General features: G+C 42.9%; 2 protein-coding genes across 2 annotated transcripts in view; both read right to left on the bottom strand.

The window, feature by feature from the left end:
* Positions 1-1,213: 1,213 nt before the first annotated feature.
* On the bottom strand, positions 1,214-7,953 carry LOC135513400 (ewing's tumor-associated antigen 1-like). The gene is made up of 6 exons (XM_064936325.1): positions 7,634-7,953; positions 6,365-6,496; positions 5,585-5,649; positions 5,094-5,203; positions 3,317-4,857; positions 1,214-1,338 (listed from the first exon to the last, which is right to left on the bottom strand). The coding sequence occupies exons 1-6, from the start codon at positions 7,809-7,811 to the stop codon at positions 1,214-1,216; spliced, it is 2,151 nt and encodes a 716-aa protein (XP_064792397.1). The 5' UTR covers positions 7,812-7,953.
* Positions 7,954-21,159: 13,206 nt separating this feature from the next.
* The window catches only part of LOC135513399 (kelch domain-containing protein 1-like), a 6,259-nt gene continuing 1,224 nt past the window's right edge, over positions 21,160-26,194 (bottom strand). Inside the window, exons 2-12 of the mRNA XM_064936324.1 lie at positions 25,741-25,858; positions 25,448-25,560; positions 24,527-24,611; positions 24,356-24,439; positions 23,772-23,852; positions 23,524-23,582; positions 23,304-23,413; positions 23,100-23,172; positions 22,753-22,852; positions 22,603-22,655; positions 21,160-22,090 (exon numbers count right to left, since the gene is read on the bottom strand). Of these exons, the coding sequence (XP_064792396.1) occupies positions 21,970-22,090; positions 22,603-22,655; positions 22,753-22,852; positions 23,100-23,172; positions 23,304-23,413; positions 23,524-23,582; positions 23,772-23,852; positions 24,356-24,439; positions 24,527-24,611; positions 25,448-25,560; positions 25,741-25,858 (997 nt within the window). The 3' untranslated portion in view covers positions 21,160-21,969. The remainder of the gene's footprint in view (positions 22,091-22,602; positions 22,656-22,752; positions 22,853-23,099; positions 23,173-23,303; positions 23,414-23,523; positions 23,583-23,771; positions 23,853-24,355; positions 24,440-24,526; positions 24,612-25,447; positions 25,561-25,740; positions 25,859-26,194) is intronic.

Here is a 26,194-nt window from a genome sequence, read left to right as displayed (position 1 = left end):
CGTGATTGGGAGTCCCATAGGGTGGAGCACAACTGGCACAGCGTCGTCTGGGTTTGACCGTCATTGTAAATAAGAATTTGTTCTGGACTTGCCTAGTTAAATAAAGGTAACATTTTCAACTCTACTGATGACTTGGTCACTACAAATTGTTGCGTTGTATAGCAAATGTGCCCCACTCTGGTTTTGACACGTGCTCTAGCCAACAGCTCACAGATGCGGGTAGGCCTATAGCCTACATGATGAGATTATTATGGGCAAAAGAGAAAGATGTTTTTCTTATTTGTCAAATGGCAGCGAAACATCGATCATCATGTCACCAGAATAAAGCCCTTGATATTGAATGGTAAGGAGCATCATCATGTCACCAGAATAAAGCCCTTGATATTGAATGGTAAGGAGCATCATCATGTCACCAGAATAAAGCCCTTGATATTGAATGGTAAGGAGCATCATCACCTTTGACTTTTACCACCCATCTCATATCCCATCTTGTCTAGCGTATATTGTCTTGTCGACATTTGGACAAGTTTACTGACAAACTTGCCGTTTCCATCAGGTCTGTACTTTCCCCAAAGTTTGGACGGAAACCTGCTTAGTGTTGGAGTTATTCTCATTTCTGGGTAAGGTGCAAAACACAAGGTACTAATATACCACATGTCAACACATGCAGTGTAAAGATAATGTACTATAATGTTGCAGCAACAAGGTGAGTTGTGGACCTATAGTTTATCTGAAAGATACTATTGGAAGACAGTAGAACAAGGATCTCCACATTGCTCATCAAGATGACCCATTATCTACTTGGAATGTCAACAGACGTGTAAACAACAACAAAAAGTGACACAAATCTCCCTTTGAGGTGCTGTAAAGGCATTTACAAGCCAACCGGTGGCTGTGACTCCTGATACAGTGTTGCTGTTGTATATTCTACTCAACTTCTCAGTGACCTCCAGAAAGAACAGTGAGAATATTAGCAACTAAAAAAGTGCAGCAGCTCTCAAACAGAAACCAACTCATCCCCAATAGAGAGCAGAGATAAGTGTGTGTGTGTGTGTCAAGCAGTATAGCTCCGTAACGCAAAACCGTTCTAGTAGCACCGACAGTGTTCTGTGAAGAAACCGTGATAAATGTTTATGGTACCTACCTAGCATAGGATAGCTATTCTACAGGTATTCTGGGTTACTGTGTATTAATCTCGTGTCCCATTGTTGGGTCACAGAGGAAGTCCCCCTGCTTTTAGGGAGGTTTCTCTGGTCCTTCTTCTGGCTATGGCCTCCTGCTTCTTCCTCTCAATCTCCTCCTCCGTGCATCTCCCCGTCAGCTGACTGTTGACAAACACTGAGAAACAAATCAGATGACATGGAAATAGGACTCTGACTGCAATTGAAAAGCTGATAGAGACAGAATGTGTCTACAGTGGCTGACGGACAAAAAGCTCAGACAATTACTGTATCGATTTTATGCACAAAAAGGTAACACATTTACTCAGCCATTTACCTCCTAACCTCTCAGAGCCCTGACCCAACAGAGCCCTGACCCAACAGAGCCCTGACTCAACAGAGCCCTGACTCAACAGAGCCCTGACCCAACAGAGCCCTGACCCAACAGAGCCCTGACTCAACAGAGCCCTGACTCAACAGAGCCCTGACTCAACAGAGCCCTGACCCAACAGCCATCTATTTACCTCCAAACCTCTCAGAGCCCTGACCCAACAGAGCCCTGACCCAACAGAGCCCTGACCCAACAGAGCCCTGACCCAACAGAGCCCTGACCCAACAGAGCCCTGACCCAACAGCCATCTATTTACCTCCTAACCTCTCAGAGTCCTGACCCAACAGAGCCCTGACTCAACAGAGCCCTGACCCAACAGAGCCCTGACCCAACAGAGCCCTGACTCAACAGCCATCTATTTACCTCCTAACCTCTCAGAGCCCTGACCCAACAGAGCCCTGACCCAAAAGAGCCCTGACCCAACAGAGCCCTGACTCAACAGAGCCCTGACCCAACAGAGCCCTGACCCAACAGAGCCCTGACCCAACAGAGCCCTGACTCAACAGCCATCTATTTACCTCCTAACCTCTCAGAGCCCTGACCCAACAGAGCCCTGACCCAACAACCCTGACCCTGACCCAACAGCCATCTATTTACCTTCTAACATCTCAGCCCTGACCCAACAGCCATCTATTTACCTCCTAACCTCTGAGCCCTGACCCAACAGAGCCCTGACCCAACAGAGCCCTGACCCAACAGCCATCTATTTACCTCCTAACCTCTCAGAGCCCTGACCCAACAGAGCCCTGACCCAACAGAGCCCTGACCCAACAGAGCCCTGACTCAACAGAGCCCTGACCCAACAGCCATCTATTTACCTCCAAACCTCTCAGAGCCCTGACCCAACAGAGTCCTGACCCAACAGAGCCCTGACCCAACAGCCATCTATTTACCTCCTAACCTCTGAGCCCTGACCCTGACCCAACAGCCATCTATTTACCTCCTAACCTCTCAGAGCCCTGACCCAACAGAGTCCTGATCTAACAGAGCCCTGACCCAACAGAGCCCTGACTCAACAGAGCCCTGACTCAGGAGCCCTGACCCAACAGAGCCCTGACCCAACAGAGCCCTGACCAAACAGAGCCCTGACCCAACAGACTGGACAAGTGGCCCTGGATCTATTTTTTGCCTTTTTAGAGCCCTGACCCAACAGAGCCCTGACCCAACAGCCATCTATTTACCTCCTAACATCTCAGAGCCCTGACCCAACAGCCATGTCTTTACCTCCTAACATCTCAGAGCCCTGACCCAACAGCCATCTATTTAATTCCTGACCTCTGAGCCCTGACCCAACAGAGCCCTGACCGTGAGCCCTGACCCAACAGCCATCTATTTAGTCCTCATCTCAGAGCCCTGACCCAACAGCCATCTATTTACCTCCTAACCTCTGAGCCCTGACCCAAATGTTCCCCAGCCTGGAGCCCTGACCCAACAGCCATCTATTTACCTCCTAACATCTCAGAGCCCTGACCCAACAGCCATCTATTTACCTGGAGGTCAGGGCTCTGGGAGAGTTACATAATACTAGACTGACAAGTGGTGGTTCATTGTTTTGCATTTTTAAAGGGGTAAAAAGCTCCCATCTCCTGGTGCTGAGTTGGAGCCGATGCAGGTGGTTGACTGTTTACTGAGGACCACCTCAGCCCTATCCATAGATGTCTCTTGAGTTGGACGCATGATGGGAATTTGAGTTTGGGACCACCTACAGCCCTTCCATAATGTCCGTGTCATGACCCCTTTGAGTTCTCGCTTGGAAGGTTCTAACGTTGACTGGATCCTAGGCCAAATGTTCCCCAGCCTGGAGCACCCTTCAGCTGGGTAAACTCATAGACCCTCCCCACTGCCTGGATGGCTCTGGGACGTGACTGCAGGTGGTTTCCTGCTTTCACTGGAATGTTCCATCTCTGAAAGCCATCCATAGTCATGCTCCCATCTCCTGGTGCTGAGTTGGAGCGGCCGGACGTGCAGTTGGTTGACTGTTTACTGCTAGGACCACCTACAGCCCTATCCATAGTCATAGACCCCTCTCTCACTGAGTTGGAGCGGCCGGACGTGCAGGTGGTTGACTGTTTACTGCTAGGACCACCTACAGCCCTATCCATAGTCATAGTCCCCTCTCTTGTTGCAGCCAGAGGGCCGGATGGAGGAGCTTTTGGTCTGCTCTCTTGGAAGCGGACCTCGGTGGTGTCCGTGGTTACTGAGGCATCCTCGGACAGGGGCTGACTGTTGGAGATCCTCTCCACGTCGTCACACACCTGATACAGCAGTAAGTCATCGCCACCTTCGTCGTCGTTCCAAAGTGACTCGGAGTCAAACAGGGACTGGAGGTCCTCCTCTGAGAAGTCTTTGAAAGCGGAGTCTGGGGCTGTGGTTCCACGTGAGGTTGGAGTTGTAGCTGTGCTCACCCCATCAGCCTTCCCCTCTGCAGAGTCTCTACTGGGGCCCCTACTCCCCACAGCCGCAGACACGCCGGGCCTGGGTCTCTCAGGCTGGGCCTCTACAGCAGTGAGGAACGGTCTGAGTGCTTCTTTGGTTGTCGGAGCCATATTCACCTGGAAACAACGGTTGGGCTCCAGCAGGAAAGTCCTTCTGCTGTTGGGTTTAGGACAAGGCCCAGTGACGCCACCTCTGTTTGAGGGTTGGAGGTGTGTGCTTGTCCCCTTCCAGACAGAGTGAGAAGGCAGGCTGATAGGATTAGAGGTAGTAGAGGAGGGTGGTAGGGTCTCCTCTGTATCTGTCAGCAGCTGTGTGTGGTCTCTGTCAGTGCTCAGAGTCAGTGAGCTGCTGGGTTTGGGGGACGGCGTTTTCAGCCCCTCAGGATTCTGGGTCATCTCCAACACGATAGGGTCACTGAGAAGGTCATCATCCTCCCAGTCAAAGTCCTCGTCTTTCGCCACAGTCGTCGTGGCGTTCCACTGTTCCACTTCCTCTTTACCAGTACGAGCCGATGAACCAGACGTGCTTCCACCGCCAGGCTTGACCTCCGACTCTTTGACGAGGTCATCGGCAGTGAGATGGCTGACCCCAACTTGAACCTTGACCTCCTGAGAACAGGTGGAGGCGGTCGACCCTTGGCTGAGCCGTCCGGTGACTCGCTGCGTCGGCCCGTCGAACAGAGCGTTAAGCTCCGCCTCTACCTGCTGGGCTGATGAGGACATTGTCGTCGGGCCCTTGGGTTCCTCCCCGTAGCGGTTGTTGTTTATGGTATCGTGTGTGTGTTCCGCACTCCTCTTCTCTCGGTCCTGCTGGTGCATGTTGATGTCAAACTGCCTGGCCAGCTGCATCAAGTCCTCCACTGAGCTTTTCCTGTAGAGAGGAGAGGATGAAGTGAGTGGATGAATGAACAAGGAAGGCATAATGAATATATTGAGGAACCTTTGAAGAAGCTAGTATAAGCACTATCAAAATATCTGAACACAAGAATGATCTGATTAAGAGAACTACAGGAAAATACAAAACTATTGGACGAGAAATAAACCTTACATGTTAAATAAAAGGTTTTCAACCTGTTTTACACAAGTGATTTGTACAAGTTCACTCACCGAGTGGATTTCTTCCTTGCTTTGGGAGGGCGTACCTCTGGGGTACATGGGACAGCACTGTCCCCAATCCACTGGAGCAGAGGACTATCCACAGAGACATGCTGGGCATCCTGGAGAAGAAGACATGGTTTACAACAGCTGGTTTGTGTGCTGTGACCAACCTAAAGCTCTAGGGGTACATTCAAGCCAGGGCCGTGACTTTCACCTCCAGTGCTTCAAGAAGAACCAGATTTAGAATGTCTCTTTGCATCCACTGAAACAAATCAACACAGTAGAATGCAGTCTTTTACATCTTAATATAACGAGGTGTTTATATCCACAGTGACACATGACTCAAAAACCCGTCGGAGCTGCAGGGTGTCAGCATCTATTCATTCATCTTATTTAACTAGGCAAGTTAGTTAAGAACAGATTCCTATTTACAATGACGCCCAATACGCCCATCTACCAACGGGCCTCAGTGACACGGGGAACATGTTGTATACACTGACCTTAGGGGCGATCCGGTTGACAATGTCTGATATCTCAACAACTCTGGTGTTGCCGGGCCCTTCGCCTGGAGAATAAGGACAGCAACAGTTAGCCTTCTGATGGCACATATACATAGTAACCACAATCACTTTGGGCACAAAGGCCACTAGCGGAAACTGTGAGGAGCCTGTGTGGAGGAATGAAACACATGACCTCCTATCAACTGGCTTTGAGAAGAAGAACAAAAAGACGGGTGGATTGAGGATGACTCATGATGGTCTGATAGGTGTGAGGAGAATGAGGAAGAGGAGGAATGAAACACATGACCCCCTATCAACTGGCTTTGAGAAGAAGAACAAAAAGACGGGTGGAGATGGTCTGAGAAATGAGGAAGAGGAGGAATGAAACAAAATCAACTGGCTTTGACAAAAAGACGGGTGGATTGAGGATGACTCATGATGGTCTGATAGGTGTGAGGAGAATGAGGAATGAGGAAGAGAATGAAACACATGACCCCCTATCAACTGGCTTTGAGAAGAAGAACAAAAAGACGGGTGGACTGAGGATGACTCATGATGGTCTGATAGGTGTGAGGAGAATGAGGAAGAGGAGGAATGAAACACATGACCCCCTATCAACTGGCTTTGAGAAGAAGAACAAAAAGACGGGTGGACTGAGGATGACTCATGATGGTCTGATAGGTGTGAGGAGAATGAGGAAGAGGAGGAATGAAGGACAACGTTATGCTAATGTTAAACCTAAAATCAGCCTTTTGCTCATCAAGTGACTCAACAACATACCACTTCTAGCAGGAGTAGGTGATGCCGGGTCCCAGATGATGTCTTGTAAAATATCTCCATCGCCGGGGGAATCAGCAGTGCTGTTTAAGCCTGTGTATCTGCCCCTCGCTCGTCGTTTGGGGGTCTCCAGACCTGGTGGGAACGAGAGAAACTGTAAGGTCAACTAGACATACTAAATAGGTGAACAACAAAATGGAGTCTACCTGGTCACGCATGAGTACAATAGGGAAGAGCATCAGCGCGTGTGGGACTAGGGGCTAATGCATTGTTCAGTTATGCATGGAGCCATGTCATGGTGGAATGCTCTGTCACTAGAGGTTACTCAGTTATGTATAGAGTCATGTCATGGTGGAATGCTCTGTCACTAGAGTTTACTCAGTTATGTATAGAGTCATGGTGGAATGCTCTGTCACTAGAGGTTACTCAGGGAAAAAGTCTGTTTAGCTTTAAAAAATACATTTTTAAATAACCTACCACAGCACCTCTCCTCTTTCTGAAGATTATATATGTTATTTTTTTAATTTAACAAGGCAAGTCAGTTTAAGAACAAATTATTATTTACAATGACTGTCACTAGAGGTTACCAAACCCTAATCACGCTGGGCCAATTGTGCACCGCCTTATGGAACTCCCAATCATGGCTGGTTGTGATACAGCCTGGAATCAAACCTGTAGTGAATGCCTCTAGCACTGAAGATGCAGTGCCTTAGACTACTGCACCACTCGGGAGGCCCAAAATCTCATCTCACTGTATATAAGAATATGTATACATTAATAGTGTGTAAATAGTAAATATTAATAGTGTAAATATTATTTTTGTTGTCTATTTGTGTCTTTCTAATATATAACTCTTATTATGTTTTATATTTGTATATAATGCCTGTCTATAACTGTTTAGTACTTTGCAATTTATTTGTACTTAGGAAGAGTAGCTACTGCATTTACTGTAGTTAATTAAAGGTTCAAATTAAAACGCTAATGGGGATCCTAATAAACAAAACCAACGTTTTGGAACGTTCAGATAGAAATAGAACGAGGAATCACATCAGCTCTATACATTGCATTTCTATCTGCAACGTTGAAGAACGTTTGGCAACTGAACGTGGCCCTGGCTCGCTACGTCTCTGCCCAGCTAATTAACGTTAGAGCTGTTTATCCTGCAACCTACAAGAACGTTTGCCAAAGTTAGCTATTGAGTCTAGATGTTGTTAGCTACCCAACTAGCTGGTTAGCAATACCATTCCCGTGCACTTTTAGCAACCATCTTACCTTTAGACCGAGTATGTGGTGACTTCCTGACAGAAGGTGAAGATTGGGGTGTCAGTTTCTGACTTTTACCCGATTTGTTTGTTCTCAGCCTTTTTTGTGAAAATGTGGAACCATGACTCCAGATTTCACTTAAGTCATTTGAGCCAGTGTTATGGTCGTGCTTTCTTGGATTTGGCATATTTCGCCGTCAGTTTTCTTGTTCATCATTTGACTTGACCATTTAAACGCAAATTGAATCGTTTGTCATTATCCGATTGCTTATCTTCGTGGGTAAAAGTGTGCCGTGTTTATGTTCAGCACGTACGCCGCCATGATGTTGTGTGACGTCACGCCAAAACGCATAAACCTGATTGGTTAATAGCGCCTTACCCGCTCCCTCTGCAAAAGTGAAGTTGCCCCCAGACACTGAACTGAGATCAGTTTTTCGATTTCATTCACTTTTGTAACATAAGAGTTATGGCAACTAGGATGTTTACTAGTTGTATTTACAAGTGATGCTGAAATATGTTAGAACACGGGCCTGCTTTGTTTATCAGGACGTTTTGGAAGTTTATTTGCAATAGTCCATATGTATTAAATACATTAAACCTAAGTTTATTTGCAATAGTCCATATGTATTAAATACATTAAATCTAAGTGTATTTGCAATAGTCCATATGTATTAAATACATTATATCAAAGTTTATTTGCAATAGTCCATATGTATTAAATACATTAAACCTAAGTTTATTTGCAATAGTCCATATGTATTAAATACATTAAATCTAAGTTTATTTGCAATAGTCCATATGTATTAAATACATTAAATCTAAGTTTATTTGCAATAGTCCATATGTATTAAATACATTAAATCTAAGTTTATTTGCAATAGTCCATATGTATTAAATACATTAAATCAAAGTTTATTTGATATAGTCCATATGTATTAAATACATCAAATCAAAGTTTATTTGTCATGTATAGAATCCAACAGGTGTAGACCTTACAGTGAAATGCTGAATACAACAGGTGTAGACCTTACAGTGAAATGCTGAATACAACAGGTGTAGTAGACCTTACAGTGAAATGCTGAATACAACAGGTGTAGACATTACAGTGAAATGCTGAATACAACAGGTGTAGACCTTACAGTGAAATGCTGAATACAACAGGTGTAGTAGACCTTATAGTGAAATGCTGAATACAACAGGTGTAGTAGACCTTACAGTGAAATGCTGAATACAACAGGTGTAGACATTACAGTGAAATGCTGAATACAACAGGTGTAGGTAGACCTTAGAGTGAAATGCTGAATACAACAGGTGTAGTAGACCTTATAGTGAAATGCTGAATACAACAGGTGTAGACATTACAGTGAAATGCTGAATACAACAGGTGTAGACCTTACAGTGAAATGCTGAATACAACAGGTGTAGTAGACCTTATAGTGAAATGCTGAATACAACAGGTGTAGTAGACCTTACAGTGAAATGCTGAATACAACAGGTGTAGTAGACCTTATAGTGAAATGCTGAATACAACAGGTGTAGACATTACAGTGAAATGCTGAATACAACAGGTGTAGACCTTACAGTGAAATGCTGAATACAACAGGTGTAGTAGACCTTATAGTGAAATGCTGAATACAACAGGTGTAGTAGACCTTACAGTGAAATGCTGAATACAACAGGTGTAGTAGACCTTATAGTGAAATGCTGAATACAACAGGTGTAGACATTACAGTGAAATGCTGAATACAACAGGTGTAGACCTTACAGTGAAATGCTGAATACAACAGGTGTAGTAGACCTTATAGTGAAATGCTGAATACAACAGGTGTTAGTAGACCTTACAGTGAAATGCTGAATACAACAGGTGTAGTAGACCTTATAGTGAAATGCTGAATACAACAGGTGTAGACATTACAGTGAAATGCTGAATACAACAGGTGTAGACCTTACAGTGAAATGCTGAATACAACAGGTGTAGTAGACCTTATAGTGAAATGCTGAATACAACAGGTGTAGTAGACCTTACAGTGAAATGACTGAATTTAAACAGGTGTAGTAGACCTTATAGTGAAATGCTGAATACAACAGGTGTAGACATTACAGTGAAATGCTGAATACAACAGGTGTAGACCTTACAGTGAAATGCTGAATACAACAGGTGTAGTAGAACTTACAGTGAAATGCTGAATTACAACAGGTGTAGTAGAACTTACAGTGAACTGCTGAATACAACAGGTGTAGTAGACCTTACAGTGAAATGCTGAATACAACAGGTGTAGTAGACCTTACAGTGAAATGCTGAATACAACAGGTGTAGACATTACAGTGAAATGCTGAATACAACAGGTGTAGGTAGACCTTACAGTGAAATGCTGAATACAACAGGTGTAGTAGACCTTATAGTGAAATGCTGAATACAACAGGTGTAGACATTACAGTGAAATGCTGAATACAACAGGTGTAGACCTTACAGTGAAATGCTGAATACAACAGGTGTAATAGAACTTACAGTGAAATGCTGAATTACAACAGGTGTAGTAGACCTTACAGTGAAATGCTGAATACAACAAGTGTAGACCTTACAGTGAAATGCTGAATACAACAGGTGTAGACCTTACAGTGAAATGCTGAATACAACAGGTGTAGTAGACCTTACAGTGAAATGCTGAATACAACAGGTGTAGACATTACAGTGAAATGCTGAATACAACAGGTGTAGACCTTACAGTGAAATGCTGAATACAACAGGTGTAGGTAGACCTTACAGTGAAATGCTGAATACAACAGGTGTAGACATTACAGTGAAATGCTGAATACAACAGGTGTAGTAGACCTTACAGTGAAATGCTGAATACAACAGGTGTAGTAGACCTTACAGTGAAATGCTGAATACAACAGGTGTAGTAGACCTTACAGTGAAATGCTGAATACAACAGGTGTAGTAGACCTTACAGTAAAATGCTGAATACAACAGGTGTAGTAGACCTTACAGTAAAATGCTGAATACAACAGGTGTAGTAGACCTTACAGTAAAATGCTGAATACAACAGGTGTAGTAGACCTTACAGTGAAATGCTTACTTACAGGCTCCAACCAATGGTGCAAAAAATGTATTAGCTGAACAATAGGTTATTAAAGAAATAAAAACAACAGTAAAAACAATATCAAGGCTATTTGCAGTAGAGAGGCTACATACAGTAGAGAGGCTACATACAGTAGAGAGGCTACATACAGTAGAGAGGCTACATACAGTAGAGAGGCTACATACAGTAGAGAGGCTATATACCGTAGAGAGGCTACATACAGTAGAGAGGCTACATACAGTAGAGAGGCTACATATAGACACCGGTTAGTCAGGCTGATTGAGGTAGTATGTACATGTAGATATGGTTAAAGTGACTGTGCATATATGATGAACAGAGAGTAGCAGCAGCGTAAAAGAGTGGTTGGCTGGTGGTGGGTGGTGGAACACAATGCAGATAGCCTGGTTGGCCAATGTGCGGGAGCACTGGTTGGTCAGGCCAATTGAGGTAGTATGTACATATGTACATGAATGTATATTTAAAGTGACTGTGCATATATGATAAACAGGGAATAGCAGCAGCGTAAAAGAGGGGTTGGGGGAGGCACACAATGCAAATAGTCCGGGTAACCATTTGATGACCTGTTCAGGAGTCTTATGGCTTGGGGGTAAAAACTGTTGAGAAGCCTTTTTGTCCTAGACTTGGCATTCAGGTACCGCTTGCCATGCGGTAGTAGAGAGAACAGTCTATGACTGGGGTCTTTGACAATTTTTAGGGCCTTCCTCTGACACCGCCTGGTGTAGAAGTCCTGGATGGCAGGCAGCTTTGCCCCAGTGATGTACTGGGCCGTACGCACTACCCTCTGTAGTGACTTGCGGTCGGAGGCCAAGCAATTGCCATACCAGGCAGTGATGCAACCACTCTCGATATTGCAGCTGTAGAAGCTTTTGAGGATCTCAGGACTCATGCCAAATCTTTTTAGATTCCTGAGGGGGAATAGGTTTTGTCGTGCCCTCTTCACGACTGTCTTGGTGTGTTTGGACCATTCTAGTTTGTTGGTGATGTGGACACCAAGGAACTTGAAGCTCTCAACCTGCTCCACTACAGCCCCGTCGATGAGAATGGGGGCGTACTCGGTCCTCCTTTTCCTGTAGTCCACAATCATCTCCGTAGTCTTGGTTACGTTGAGGGATAGGTTGTTATTCTGGCACCACCCTGTCAGGTCTCTGACCTCCTCCCTATAGGCTGTCTCGTCGTAGTTGTGTCATCTGCAAACTTAATGATGATGTTGGAGTCGTACCGGGCCATACAGTCGTGGGTGAACAGGGAGTACAGGAGGGGACTGAGCACGCACCCCTGTGGGGATCCATTGATGAGGATCAGCGTGACAGATGTGTTGCTAACTACCCTCACCACCTGGGGACGGCCCGTCAGGAAGTCCAGGATCCAGTTGCAGAGGGAGGTGTTTAGTCCCATGGTCCTTAGCTTAGTGATGAGCTTTGAGGGCACTATGGTGTTGTACTCTGAGCTGTAGTCAATGAACAGCATTCTCACAAAGGTGTTCCTTTTGTCCAGGTGGGAAAGGACAGTGTGGAGTGCAATAGAGATTGCATCATCTGTGAATCTGTTAGGGCGGTATGCAAATTGGAGTGGATCTAGGGTTTCTGGTGGTGTTGATGTGAGCCATTACCAGCCTTTCAAAGCACTTCACGTCGACGGACCTTTGGTCTGTAGTCATTTAGGCAGGTTGCTTTTGTGTTCTTGGGCACAGGGACTATGGTGGTCTGCTTGAAACATGTTGGTATTAAAGACTCAATCAGGGACATGTTGAAAATGTCAGTGAAGACACCTGCCAGTTGGTCAGCACATGCCTGGAGCACACGTCCTGGTAATCCGTCTGGCCCCGCAGCCTTGTGTATGTTGGCCTGTTTAAAGGTCTTACTCAAGTCGGCTATGGAGAGCGTGATCACACAGTCGTCCGGAACAGCTGATGCTCTCATGCATGCCTCAGTGTTGCTTACCTCGAAGCGATCATAGAAGTGATTTAGCTCGTTTGGTAGGCTCGTGTCACTGGGCAGCTCGACGCGCTGTGCTTCCCTTTATACTCTGTAATAGTTTGCAAGCCCTGCCACATAAGACGAGCGTCAGAGTAGTAGGATTCAATCTTAGCCCTGTATTGACGTTTTGCCTGTTCACCATCTCACCAGAGCTCTCAAAATAATAACGGCATTTTAAAACAGATGGAAAGTTCAGGAGGATACATAAAATATCCTAGAACAAAACAAGCCTGTGTCATATGCAATCAGCCATAGGGTGAAACTTTACACTGCCTGGCTCTTTAAAGTGATGACTCAACTGCTCTTTAAAGCATTTCGCTACACAAGCATTTCGCTACACTCGCATTAACATCTGCTAACCATGTGTATGTGACAAATAAAATTAGATTTGATTTAAAGTGATAACTCAACCAAATGCCTCATTTACTTTTTCTGGCACTTAAGCTGACTGTCCCGCATGTCATCAGCTTTAGGAAGTGATACTCCACTCATCTGTACCCAACCCCTCTGATACACTTGGAGCCCTGGGCCCATATCCACAAAACGCCTTAATCATTAGGATCTAAAAGGCGATACTGATCCTAGATCAGCTCTCCTACTCTGAGAGGCTTTGTGGATACGGGCCCAGGGCCGTTTGCTCTGAATCTCTATGCAAACATGGTGGTAATGTGTCACTTCCCTCATCACACTGATGTGGAGGCATGATCCTTTCCTGGCCGTACTGAGGTCCAACACTAACTGTTAAGGTCACACACTCTTTAGACCGATTGTGTGTGTGTGTGTGTGTGTGTGTGTGTGTGTGTGTGTGTGTGTGTGTGTGTGTGTGTGTGTGTGTGTGTGTGTGTGTGTGTGTGTGTGTGTGTGTGGTGTATCAGAGGGGTTGGTAGAGATGAAGACCATTCTCCATCTCTGGATTGGTAAAGTATTCTTCTAGATCCAGGTTAGATAAGTCTGGAGTGTATGTAAACGCTGTTAGGAAAAATCTACATGGATAAATATTGTATTAGCCAAAACTTGACCTAAATGAACCTAAAATCAATTTTTCGAGGGGTATTTTCTTTCCAGGTTTATTATCAAGAGAGATCTAAGGTTGATATATACTGCATTAGATCATTCAGTATAGTAGCCTAACCTGTGTCTTCAGCAGATATAGTTGGGTTATAGTTGGGCTAGATTTAGAGTCAGGTCAGATATAGTTGACTTAGGTTTATGTTCAGATATAGTTGGGCTAGATTTAGAGTCAGGGTCAGATATAGTTGGGTTAGGTTTATTTTCAGATATAGTTGGGTTAGGTTTATGTTCAGATATAGTTGGGTTAGGTTTAGGGTCAGATATAGTTGGGTTAAGTTTATGTTCAGATATAGTTGGGTTAGGTTGAGGGACAAAAATAGTTGGGTTAGGTTTAAGGTCGATATAGTTGGGTTATGTTCAGGTATAATTGGGTTAGTTTTAGGATCAGATATAGTTGGGTTAGGTTTAGGGTCAGATATAGTTGGGTTAGGTTTATGTTCAGATATAGTTGGGTTAGGTTTAGGGACAAAAATAGTTGGGTTAGGTTTAAGGTCGATATAGTTGGGTTAGGGTTGGGTCAGATATAGTTGGGTTAGGGTCAGATATATTTGGGTTAGGTCTAGGGTCAGATATAGTTGGGTTAAGTCTAGGGTCAGATACAGTTGGGTTAGGTCTAGGGTCAGATATAGTTGGGTTAGGGTCAGATATAGTTTGGTTCGGGTCAGATATAGTTGTGTTAGGGCCAGATATAATTTTGTTCGGGTCAGAAATATTTGGGTTAGGGTCAGATATGGTTGGGTTAGGGTCAGATATATTTGGGTTAGGGTCAGATATAGTTTGCTTAGGTTTAGATATAGTTGGGTTAGGTTTAGGGTCAGATATAGTTGGGTTTGGGTCAGATACAGTTAGGTTAGGGTCAGATATTTGGGTTAGGCCTCGGGTCAGATATAGTTGGGTTAGGGTCAGATATATTTGCGTTAGGGTCAGATATAGTTTGCTTAGGTTTAGGGTCAGATATAGTTGGGTTAGGGTTAGGACCAGATATAGTTGGGTTATGGTCAGATATAGTTGGGTTAGGGTCAGATATAGTTGGGTTAGGGTTAGGACCAGATATAGTTGTGTTAGGGTCAGATATAGTTGGGTTAGGGTCAGATATAGTTGGGTTAGGGTTGGGGTCAGATATAGTTGGGTTAGGGTCAGATATGGTTGGGTTAGGGTCAGATATAGTTGAGTTAGTGTTAGGGTTTGATATAGTTGGATTAGGGTCAGATATATTTGGATTAGGACCAGATATAGTTGTGTTAGGTTCAGATATAGTTGGGTTAGGGTCAGATATAGATGGGTTAGAGTCAGATATAGTTGAGTTAGGACCAGATATAGTTGGGTTAGGACCAGATATAGTTGTGTTAGGTTCAGATATAGTTGGGTTAGGGTCAGATATAGTTGTGTTAGGTTCAGATATAGATGGGTTAGGGTCAGATATAGTTGGGTTATGGTCTGATATAGTTGGGTTAGGGTCAGATATAGTTGTGTTAGGTTCAGATATAGTTGGGTTAGGGTCAGATATAGATGGGTTAGAGTCAGATATAGTTGAGTTAGGGTTAGGGTCAGATATAGTTGAGTTAGGGTTAGGGTCAGATATAGTTGAGTTAGGGTCAGATATAGTTGGATTAGGGTTAGGACCAGATACAGTTGGGTTAGGGTCAAATATAGTTGGGTTAGGTTTAGTGTTAAGGTCAGATATAGTTGGGTTAGGGTTAGGACAAGATATAGTTGGGTTAGGGTTAGGACCAGATATAGTTGGGTTAGTGTCAAATATAGTTGGGTTAGGTTTAGTGTTAGGGTCAGATATAGTTGGGTTAGGGTTAGGACCAGATATAGTTGGGTTAGGGTCAGATATAGTTGGGTTTAGGGTCAGATATAGTTGGGTTTAGGGTCAGATATAGTTGGGTTAGGGTCAGATATAGTTGGGTTAGGGTTATTTGGTTCATCCCTATGAGCTATGAACTATTTTAAGCTGTCCTCATTTAGCAGGACACACACACACACGCACGCACGCACGCACACACACACACACACACACACACACACACTAGGCAGTGTTCATCAAAGTGTCCACCAAGCCTTCATCCACCACTCACTATTACTGATGACATTATAGGTTGGTCACGTACGTACAGTAGCAGCGCACAGTAGTAGTGCTGTGGCTGCTGTATCAACCCCTGATAAATCACAATAAAACATGATTAATACCCCACCAAATGAGTGCCCAGGCCTTTATTACTCCTGTACGAGCAAAGAAAAATACTTGTCAGCAAAGAGGGGATAAAAAGAGCCCCCTTTCCCGCCCCTGTCGATAACACCCCCACCCCAAAACACATTCCCCGCTGCCGTGGTCATGTGTAACATATTTCAGTTAATCGTGTTTTGAAACACAATGGAAGGCAAATGTTTGAAATCTTGTCGCAGGAGGTTGTAGGGCATTTATCTCTGTTATCGTAGGTGACCCTAAATAGAATTACTGTCTGGCTGCAACAGGTTCAGAGACAAAGGATGCATCCCAATGTAGTGCCGTGCTATTGACCCAGGGCCCATTACCTATATATATATATAGATATATATATCAAGTTTAATAGATATACAGTACAAGATTATCTGATATACTGTATATATATATATATCAAGTTTAATAGATATACAGTACAAGATTATCTGATATACTGATATATATAACAAGTTTAACAGATATACAGTACAAGATTATCTGATATACTGTATATATATATAATATATATATATATATCAAGTTTAATAGATATACAGTACAAGATTATCTGATATACTGTAGTACAAGATTATCTGATATCAAGTTTAATAGATATACAGTACAAGATTATCTGATATACTGTATATATATATATATATCAAGTTTAATAGATATACAGTATAAGATTATCTGATATACTGTATATATATATATATATATATATATATAGATATCAAGTTTAATAGATATACAGTACAAGATTATCTGATATATATATATATATATATATATATATATTGTAAGGGTTTTCCTGTGGTGAAGTAGAGGAGGACCAAAATGCGGCGTGGTTATATTGATTCATGTTTAATTAAAACAGATAAATATGAACACTACAAAACAACAAACGTGGAAAACCAAAAACAGCCCTATCTGGTGCAAAACACAGAGACAGGAACAATCACCCACAAACACACAGTGAAACCCAGGCTACCTAAATATGGTTCCCAATCAGAGACAATGACTAACACCTGCCTCTGATTGAGAACCATATCAGGCCTAACATAGAAATGGACAAACCAGACACACAACATAGAATGCCCACCCAGCTCACGTCCTGACCAACACTAAAACAAGGAAAACACACAAACGATGGTCAGAACGTGACATATATCAAGTTTAATAGATATACAGTACAAGATTATCTGATATACTGTACATATATCAAGTTTAATAGATATACAGTACAAGATTATCTGATATACTAGATATATATATCAAGTTTAATAGATATACAGTACAAGATTATCTGATATACTGTATATATATATATGTATATATATATCAAGTTTAATAGATATACAAAACAAGTTTAATAGATGAATAAAACAAGTTTAATTGATATATAAAACAAGTTTAATTGATATATAAAACATGTTAAATAGATAAAAAACTAGTTTAATAGATATATAAACAAGTTGAATTGATAAAACAAGTTTAATTGATATATAAACAATTTTAATTGATAAAACAAGTTTAATAGATATATACAACAAGTTTAGCAGATATATAAAACAAATTTAATAGATATATAAACAAGTTTAATTGATATAACAAGTTTAATAGATATATAAACACGTTTAATTGATAAATAAAACAAGTTTAATAGATATATAAATAAGTTTAATAGATTAAACTAGTTTAATAGATATATACAATAAGTTTAATTGATATATAAAACAAGTTTAATTGATATAACAAGTTTAATTGATCTATAAACAAGTTTAATTGATATATAAACAAGTTTAATTGATAAAACAAGTTTAAGAGATATATTAAACTAGTTTAACAGATATATAAAAGTGTAACAGATATATAAAACAATGTAGTTTGATACATGATTCACTGTATTTCTACCTCAGAGGATTTTCCTGAGCAAAGCACTAGATGGTGCCTGTATACCTCTCTTGCTCTGTGTGTGTGTGTGTGTGTGTGTGTGTGTGTGTGTGTGTGTGTGTGTGTGTGTGTGTGTGTGTGTGTGTGTGTGTGTGTGTGTGTGTGTGGTGTGTGTGTAAATGTGGCTTGTGTGTGTACCTGTGTGAGTGTGGTGCGTTTGATGCTGTGGGGATATGGGCTGGATGCAGGGAGACTGGAGCAGGACGGATGTGTGTTTGCTTCTCTGGGTTTGACTGCTTCCCTGTGTGTGAATAACTGAAACCACTGGATTATTCATACTTGGATTATTGATACTGATGTTTTGTTCTGTCTTGGAGAGATGTGAGATTTTAGTTATGTTTTGCCTGCATTGTTTTAAATGAGTGGTATTGTTAAGGTCAGAGGTCAGAGGGGGCTGGGGGGAGCTATATGCCATGGTGGTCATATTAATAGTACCATTGTCATCAATGTTGTAGCCAGGCCAGAGGTCAAATAGCAACTAGAATGGTATTTTCCCTAAAATTGTGTGACTTGTTTCATTTAGCCGAGAATATTTTTTGAACGTTTAGAAAATGAAATTGCTTGTGTTGAAAACTGTTGGCTAGTTGTAAAGAAGTGAATATATTACAGTAGTGGGATACTCGCCTTTAGTGATACCCTATATATACAAAAGTATGTGGACACCCCTTCAAATTAGTGGATTCTGTTTTTTCAGCGACACCCGTTTCTGACAGGTGTATTCAATCGAGCACACAGCCATGCAATCTCCATAGTCAAACATTGGCAGTAGAATGGCCTGTACTGAAGAGCTCAGTGACTTTCAATGTGGCACCATCAAAGGATGCCCACCATTCCAACAAGTCAGTTTGTCAAATGTCTGCCCTGCTAGAGCTGTCCCGGTCCACTGTAAGTGTTGTTATTGTGAAGTGGAAACATCAAGGAGCAACAACGGCTCAGCCACGAAGTGGTAGGCCACACAAGCTCACAGAACGAGACCGTGGAATGCTGAAGTGTGTAGCGTGTAAAAATTGTCTGGCCTCAGTTGCAACACTCACTGCCGAGTTCCAAACTGCCTCTGGAAGCAGCGTCAGCACAAGAACTGTTTGTCGGGAGCTTCATGAAATGTGTTTCCACAGCCGAGCTGTGCAATGCCAAGTGTCGGCTGGAATGGTGTCAAGCTCCCCGTCATGGGGACTCTGGAGTAGTGGAAACACATTCTCTGGAGTGACGAATCACAATTCACCATCTGGCAGTCCAATGGACGAATCAGGGTTTGGCAGATGCCAAGAGAATGATACCTGCCCGAATGGATGGTGCCAACTGTAAGGTTTGATGGAGGAGGAATAATGGTCTGGGGCTGTTTTTCATGGTTCAGGCCCAATAGTTCCAGTGAAGGGAAATCTTAACGCTACATCATACAATGACCTTCTAGACGATTCTGTGCTTCCAACTTTGTGGCAACAGTTTGGGGAAGTTCCTTTCCTGTGTCAGCATGATAAGAATGACCTTAACCCCATCAAACACCTTTGGGATGAATTGGAAGACAGACTGCGAGCCAGGCCTAATCAGCCAACATCAGTGCCCAACCTCACTAATGCTCTTGTGGTAGAATGGAAGCAAGTCCCCACAAAATGTTCCAACATCTACTGAAAAGCCTCTCAGAAGAGTGGAGGCTGTTAAAACAGCACAGGGGGGACCAACTTAATACCAATGCCCATGATTTAGGAATGAGATGTTGGACAAGCAGGTGTCCACATACTTCTGATCACGTAATGTATATTAAAAGTAGAAGTAGTGACTGCAGTAGTAGTACGTAGTAGTGACTGTGGTGGTAGTACGTAGTAGTGACTGTGGTGGTAGTACATAATAGTGACTAGTAGTAGTAGTATTTAGTAGTGACTGCAGTAGTAGTACGTAGTAGTGACTGTGGTAGTAGTACATAGTAGTGACTGTGGTGGTAGTACGTAGTAGTGACTGTGGTAGTAGTACATAGTAGTGACTGTGGTAGTAGTACGTAGTAGTGACTGTGGTAGTAGCACGTAGTAGTGACTGCAGTAGTAGTACATAGTAGTGAATGTCGTGGTAGTACGTAGTAGTGACTAGTAGTAGTAGTATGTAGTAGTGACTGCAGTAGTAGTACGTAGTAGTGACTGTGGTAGTAGTATGAAGTAGTGACTGTGGTAGTAGTACGTAGTAGTGACTGTGGTGGTAGTACGTAGTAGTGACTGTGGTGGTATGTGACTGTGGTGGTAGTACGTAGTAGTGACTGTGGTATTAGTACGTAGTAGTGACTGTGGTGGTAGTACGTAGTAGTGACTGTGGTGGTAGTACGTAGTAGTGACTGTGGTGGTAGTACGTAGTAGTGACTGTGGTGGTAGTACATAGTAGTGACTGTGGTGGTAGTACGTAGTAGTGACTGTGGTGGTAGTACGTAGTAGTGACTGTGGTAGTAGTACGTAGTAGTGACTGTGGTGGTAGTACGTAGTAGTGACTGTGGTGGTAGTACGTAGTAGTGACTGTGGTAGTAGCACGTAGTAGTGACTGTGGTGGTAGTACGTAGTAGTGACTGTGGTAGTAGTACGTAGTAGTGACTGTGGTAGTAGTACGTAGTAGTGACTGTGGTGGTAGTACGTAGTAGTGACTGTGGTAGTAGCACGTAGTAGTGACTGTGGTGGTAGTACGTAGTAGTGACTGTGGTAGTAGTACGTAGTAGTGACTGTGGTGGTAGTACGTAGTAGTGACTGCAGTAGTAGTACGTAGTAGTGACTCTTGTAGTAGTGACTGTGGTAGTAATTATTCAGATATCTTATCAAAACTCAGTGGCCTCCATCATTCTTAAATGGAAGAAGTTTGGAACCACCAAGACCCTTCCTAGAGCTGGCCGCCCGGCCAAACTAAGCAATCGGGGGGGGGGTTGGGTATTGGTCAGAGAGGTGACCAAGAACCCGATGGTCAATCTGACAAAGCTCCAGAGTTCCCCTGTGGAGATGGGAGAACCTTCCAGAAGGACAACCATCTCTGCAGCACTCCACCAATCAGGCCTTTATGGTAGAGTGGCCAGACGGAAGCCACTCCTCAGAGTAAGAGACACATGACAGCTCGCTTGGAGTTTTCCAGAAGGCACTTAAAGACCATGAGAAACAAGATTCTCTGGTCTGAGAAGAAACCAAGATTGAACTCTTTGGCCTGAATGCCAAGGGTCACATCTGGAGGAAACCTGGGAGACTAGTCAGGATCGAGGCAAAGATGAAAGGTGCAAAGTACAAAGAGAACCCGAGGGTAACGCTCTGTCTTTCTGTCTCTAAGTAAGGCAGTTAACACACTGTTTCCCGGGTGCCAAAGACGTGGATGTCGATTAAGGCACGCCCCCCGCACCTCTCTGATTCAGAGGTGTAGCGTTAAATGCGGAAGACACATTTAATTAGTTTAGCATTCAGTTGTACTGACTGGGTATCCCCCCTTCCCTTTCCTTGATGAAAGCCTGCTCCAGAGCACTCAGGATCTCAGACTGGGATTAAGGTTCACCTTCCAACAGGACAACGACCCTAAGCACACAGCCAAGACAAGGGAGGAGTGGCTGCTGGACAAGTCTCTGAATGTCCTTGAGTGGCCAAGCCAGAGCCCGGACTTGAACCCGATCGAACATCTCTGGAGAGACCTGAAAATAGCTGTGTAGAGGTGATCCCCATCCAACCTGACAACGTTTGAGAGGATCTGCAGACAGGAATGGGAGAAGCTCCCCAAATACAGGTATGCCAAGCTTGTAGCGTCATACCCAATTAAGACTCGAGACTGTAATCGTTGCCAAAATTACTTTAACATAGTACTGAGTAAAGGGTCTGAATACTTTCGGAAATGTGATATTTCATTAAAAAAAATGTTTTATACATTTTCAAAAATTTCTAAAAACCTATTTTTGCTTTGTCATTATGGGGTTATTGTGTGTAGATTGATGAGGGGGAAAAAACAATTTAATCCATTTTAGAATAAAGCTGTAACATAACAAAATCGGGGAAAAGTCAAGTGGTCTGAATAGTTTCTGAATGCACTATATGTATTATATATTTCTGGACGTTCTCCTCTGTACAGCTTCCAGTAGTTTCCGGGGCAGAGATGGAAGCTGGTTTTGAAGCATCTTGAAGTTATTCACATTCTTTGCTATGCAGTCCACACATATCCTGTAAGACAAAACAACATGTTTAAAGTGGAAATTAGCAGTTGCTGCATCCATTGTTTGGACATATAAAGTAATGATATGTACCCATTCCTTCTTGAAGACTATAACTTATCAACTCAAAATAATCTTGTTTAACTCCAATGTTTGTAAACAAAGTGAATTTAAACAAACACCATATAGCCTCAGAACATGGTTAAAACTATAATTTTGATATTTTTTTTTACCTTTATTTAACCAGGCAAGTCAGTTAAGAACAAATTCTTATTTTCAATGACCCTCAGAACATGGTTAAAACTATAATTTTTATATCATGGATGGTCAGTCCTTCCATCCATAGCTCTGTCTATAAATGTGACGTTTCTCCCTCTCCAGCCCCATACCAAAACAGGGGCAAGGGAAACACTTTGTTATTGTTTCGACAACTGATTTCTACTTTAAGGGACGATGATGATGATGACGATGGACATTACATGTGACGTAAATAAAATCTGTGATTATTATGAGGAAGTTTACCGAAAGAGAGGATAAGGCTGGGTCTGGAAAACAAGTACATCATTGCTGTGGCCCTGAACACATGTGAAAACAAACAGTTAGTTGTAGTGTCAGTGATTCTACATTTAACCAGGGCTATTGTGATGATTTGGCTGAAGGCTATCGTCATACCGTCAAATTCTCATACGTTCCTACTAGGAGGACGTAGTCACAACTACCCCCAAACACAACGATGTCAGAGTCCTTTGCTTGGCTTGCTGTGTGCCACAACCTGCAGGGACGAAAGTCAATGAAATGGGGGATTTCATCAAAGTACAGAGAATGTGCACTCCGTTTAATCATTGTACATTTTAGGCTAATTTCTCTTGACTCCTTGATCTGCACTTACAGACTTCAGATGAGATGGAAATGTTCTGATTGAACCTTTAGTTTTATCAGGGAGTCATACTAGTCATACCAGTTTAATCAGATTAGGAACTAGATTTATCACGATGCTAAACTGTCAGCTACTGCACTACCTTGGTTTGTTGTTGTTTGGATGGTCAAACTCCCTCCATGTCTTTGTGTCAACGTCTAAAACCCATCTATCACCTACAGAAACATAACAGATACAAGAGAGAAAGAACTCCATGGAACAGAAGGTTTTCTAGGAGGGTCAAATTGTTGAGTAACAGCTGAGTAAGGATTTCATCCTACTGGGTCTAAATGGGTAAATGACTTACTCATTGGTTTGCAGTCCACATTCAGTCCACCAAATAGAAACAAAGTGTTATCAGATACGGCAGTGAGGCTGTGCCACGACCTTCCCCCTGGCACAGTGGATGTTGGTACTCTGGAGAAGACATTTGGAAGGAACAGTTAAACACACCAAAGCTGTTATTATGATAAACACTAGAATGTTTTAAAGATTATCATATGAAAGAGTGAAATATAAATACCTACATTTCAGACCACGTCCATGATTCTAGATCTAGACAATGAATGTCACTTGGTGTGGTTTCCTAAAGAGAAGGGTAGAAGGAAGGGCAAACCACTGAACATCCCAAAACAGGTCAACAAAACTTGAGTCAAGTATTAAACTTGACTGTACAGTAAGCAATGTGATCCCACCAATGTTTTAGGGTTTTCTGTGTCTCTGCATCAATGCAATACAAAATGTGAGGAGGAGTTCAACTCAACAGAGTACTCACCAGTACTCGGCCCCCATAGACATACCCTTTATGACCAAGTGTTGCACCTGCATGGGCAGCTCTGGGGGCAGGAGCACGACCCTGTCGTCAGAAAGAGCTGCTTACAGTACAGGTACAGAAGGACAAATTGTTGCTTGGCTGTTTGTGTGCAAATAACTAATTAGTTCATGTATAACCAGCATCATTGTGCTAGCTTAGCATATAGTGCTGCCTCCCTAAACGTGTCTGTGACTGGGCTTGAACCAGTCTTCTACCTCTCCTCTGATTGGTCTTGAACCAGGGTCCTCTACCTCTACTCTGATTGGTCTTGAACCAGGGTCCTCTACCTCTCCTCTGACTGGGCTTGAACCAAAGTCCTCTACCTCTCCTCTGACTGGGCTTGAACCAAAGTCCTCTACCTCTCCTCTGACTGGGCTTGAACCAAAGTCCTACGTCACCAACACACACGACCACCAGCTTGACAATGTAGGAACGAATTGAGCTATACAACAGGTACCGATTGGATAAGCGACATTTCAAGCAAACTAAATTCCACAGAGTGAAGTTATGTTGTGATGTAATCATACAGTGTGTGTCTGTCTTACAGAGCTCTGTGGTTGCCTCCAGCTGGCTAGTGTTGTATCAAAAACGTGGACTTCATTGTTCCATCCCCAACCAACGTTCTGCTCCTACAAAGCACACAATAGAACACGTTGAATATGGTGGTTGTAATTCATACGTTTGGACGCCGTCATAAACAAAAAGCAAACATGTACCAATGATGCCGTGTCCACGATGAAGCTTTTGTCATCCATGATGTCATCAAGTGTCTTGTGACCATATCCACCAAAGTAGGTGACCCTACAGAATGGAAGATTCTCAAAGTAGGTGACCCTACAGAATGGAAGATTCTCAAAGTAGGTGACCCTACAGAATGGAAGATGCTCAATGTAGGTGACCCTACAGAATGGAAGCTTCTCAAAGTAGGTGACCCTACATAATGGAAGCTTCTCAAAGTTGGTGACCCTACAGAATGGATGCTTCTCAAAGTAGGTGACCCTACAGAATTGAATCTTCTCAAAGTAGGTGACCCTACAGAATGGAAGCTTCTCAAAGTAGGTGACCCTACAGAATGGAAGCTTCTCAAAGTAGGTGACCCTACAGAATGGAAGCTTCTCAAAGTAGGTGACCTTACAGAATGGGAAGCTTCTCAAAGTAGGTGACCCTACAGACTGGAAGCTTCTCAAAGTAGGTGACCCTACAGAATGGAGCTTCTCAATGTAGGTGACCCTGCAGAATGGAAGATTCTCAAAGTAGGTGACCCTACAGAATGGAAGCTTCTCAAAGTAGGTGACCCTACAGAATGGAAGCTTCTCAATATAGGTGACCCTACAGAATGGAAGCTTCTCAATGTAGGTGACCCTACAGAATGGAAGCTTAAATAGGTGACCCTACAGAATGGAAGCTTCTCAATGTAGGTGACCCTACAGAATAGAAAATTCTTAATTGGGAAAAATTACAAAATCTTCTGTACCTCTGTACTTCCAGTCACTGCACTAAGGCTAGTTCGCATTGGCTAATTGCCAGAATCTAACAGTATTCCCTTAAATGTGTCATTTGAACCCTGACTGTCTTCCTGTTTGTGGCAATACAGCAATGGGCATTGACGTTACATTCTAATGTTATATGTCACTGACCTCTCGTTGAAAACCCAGCAGCACAGCTTATCTCTGGGTGAAGGAGGAGAGCCACTCTCAGCTTTCACGTTCTTCCATCTGTAGTCCCCATCCAGGAGGTTGACACGGTAAAGCTACAAGCACACATCTTTTCAGAATGTAATACACGTGTCCCTGAAGCTAGAGTTCAACCTTCATCTGAACCGTCTCCTAACAACGGAAGCCTTAATAATGATTAATAAGCTTTTGGTGACTTTCAGAAAAAAAATATTTGCATATAAGGGGTCACTACAGTTTCTGTTGAGCTTGCTCACCTGATTGGTCTGTCCCGTGTCATCATATCCTCCGAATATGTACATGTGGCCAATTAGAAAGCAGCTGCAGGTGCCTGACATGGGGGGCGGGATCTCTCCTGACATTCGACACAGTTCCCTTCAGAAGACAAAATGAATAAACCAACTATGAATACACACAGCATACACAGCATGAAGTTCCAAGCAACAGAGCTAAGTCTTACTGCAAATTTGGCTTGGGGGTAGACGTCACATTCTGGGGTCAAACTGAAGATAAGACTAGTGCAGCATTATAGACTACTATAGACCAGTCTAGTACTATAGACCAGTATAATACTATAGACCAGTCTAGCACTATAGACCAGTCTAGAACTATAGACCAGTCTAATACTATAGACCAATAGCACTATAGACCAGTCTAATACTATAGACCAGTACTATATATAATACACTATAGACCAGTCTAATACTATAG

The sequence above is a fragment of the Oncorhynchus masou genome, chromosome 24 (assembly GCF_036934945.1).
Source record: "Oncorhynchus masou masou isolate Uvic2021 chromosome 24, UVic_Omas_1.1, whole genome shotgun sequence".
NCBI classification, from domain to species: domain Eukaryota; kingdom Metazoa; phylum Chordata; class Actinopteri; order Salmoniformes; family Salmonidae; genus Oncorhynchus; species Oncorhynchus masou.
The sequence above is the reverse complement of the archived record's forward strand: the minus strand, read 5'-3'. Positions and strand labels throughout refer to the sequence as shown.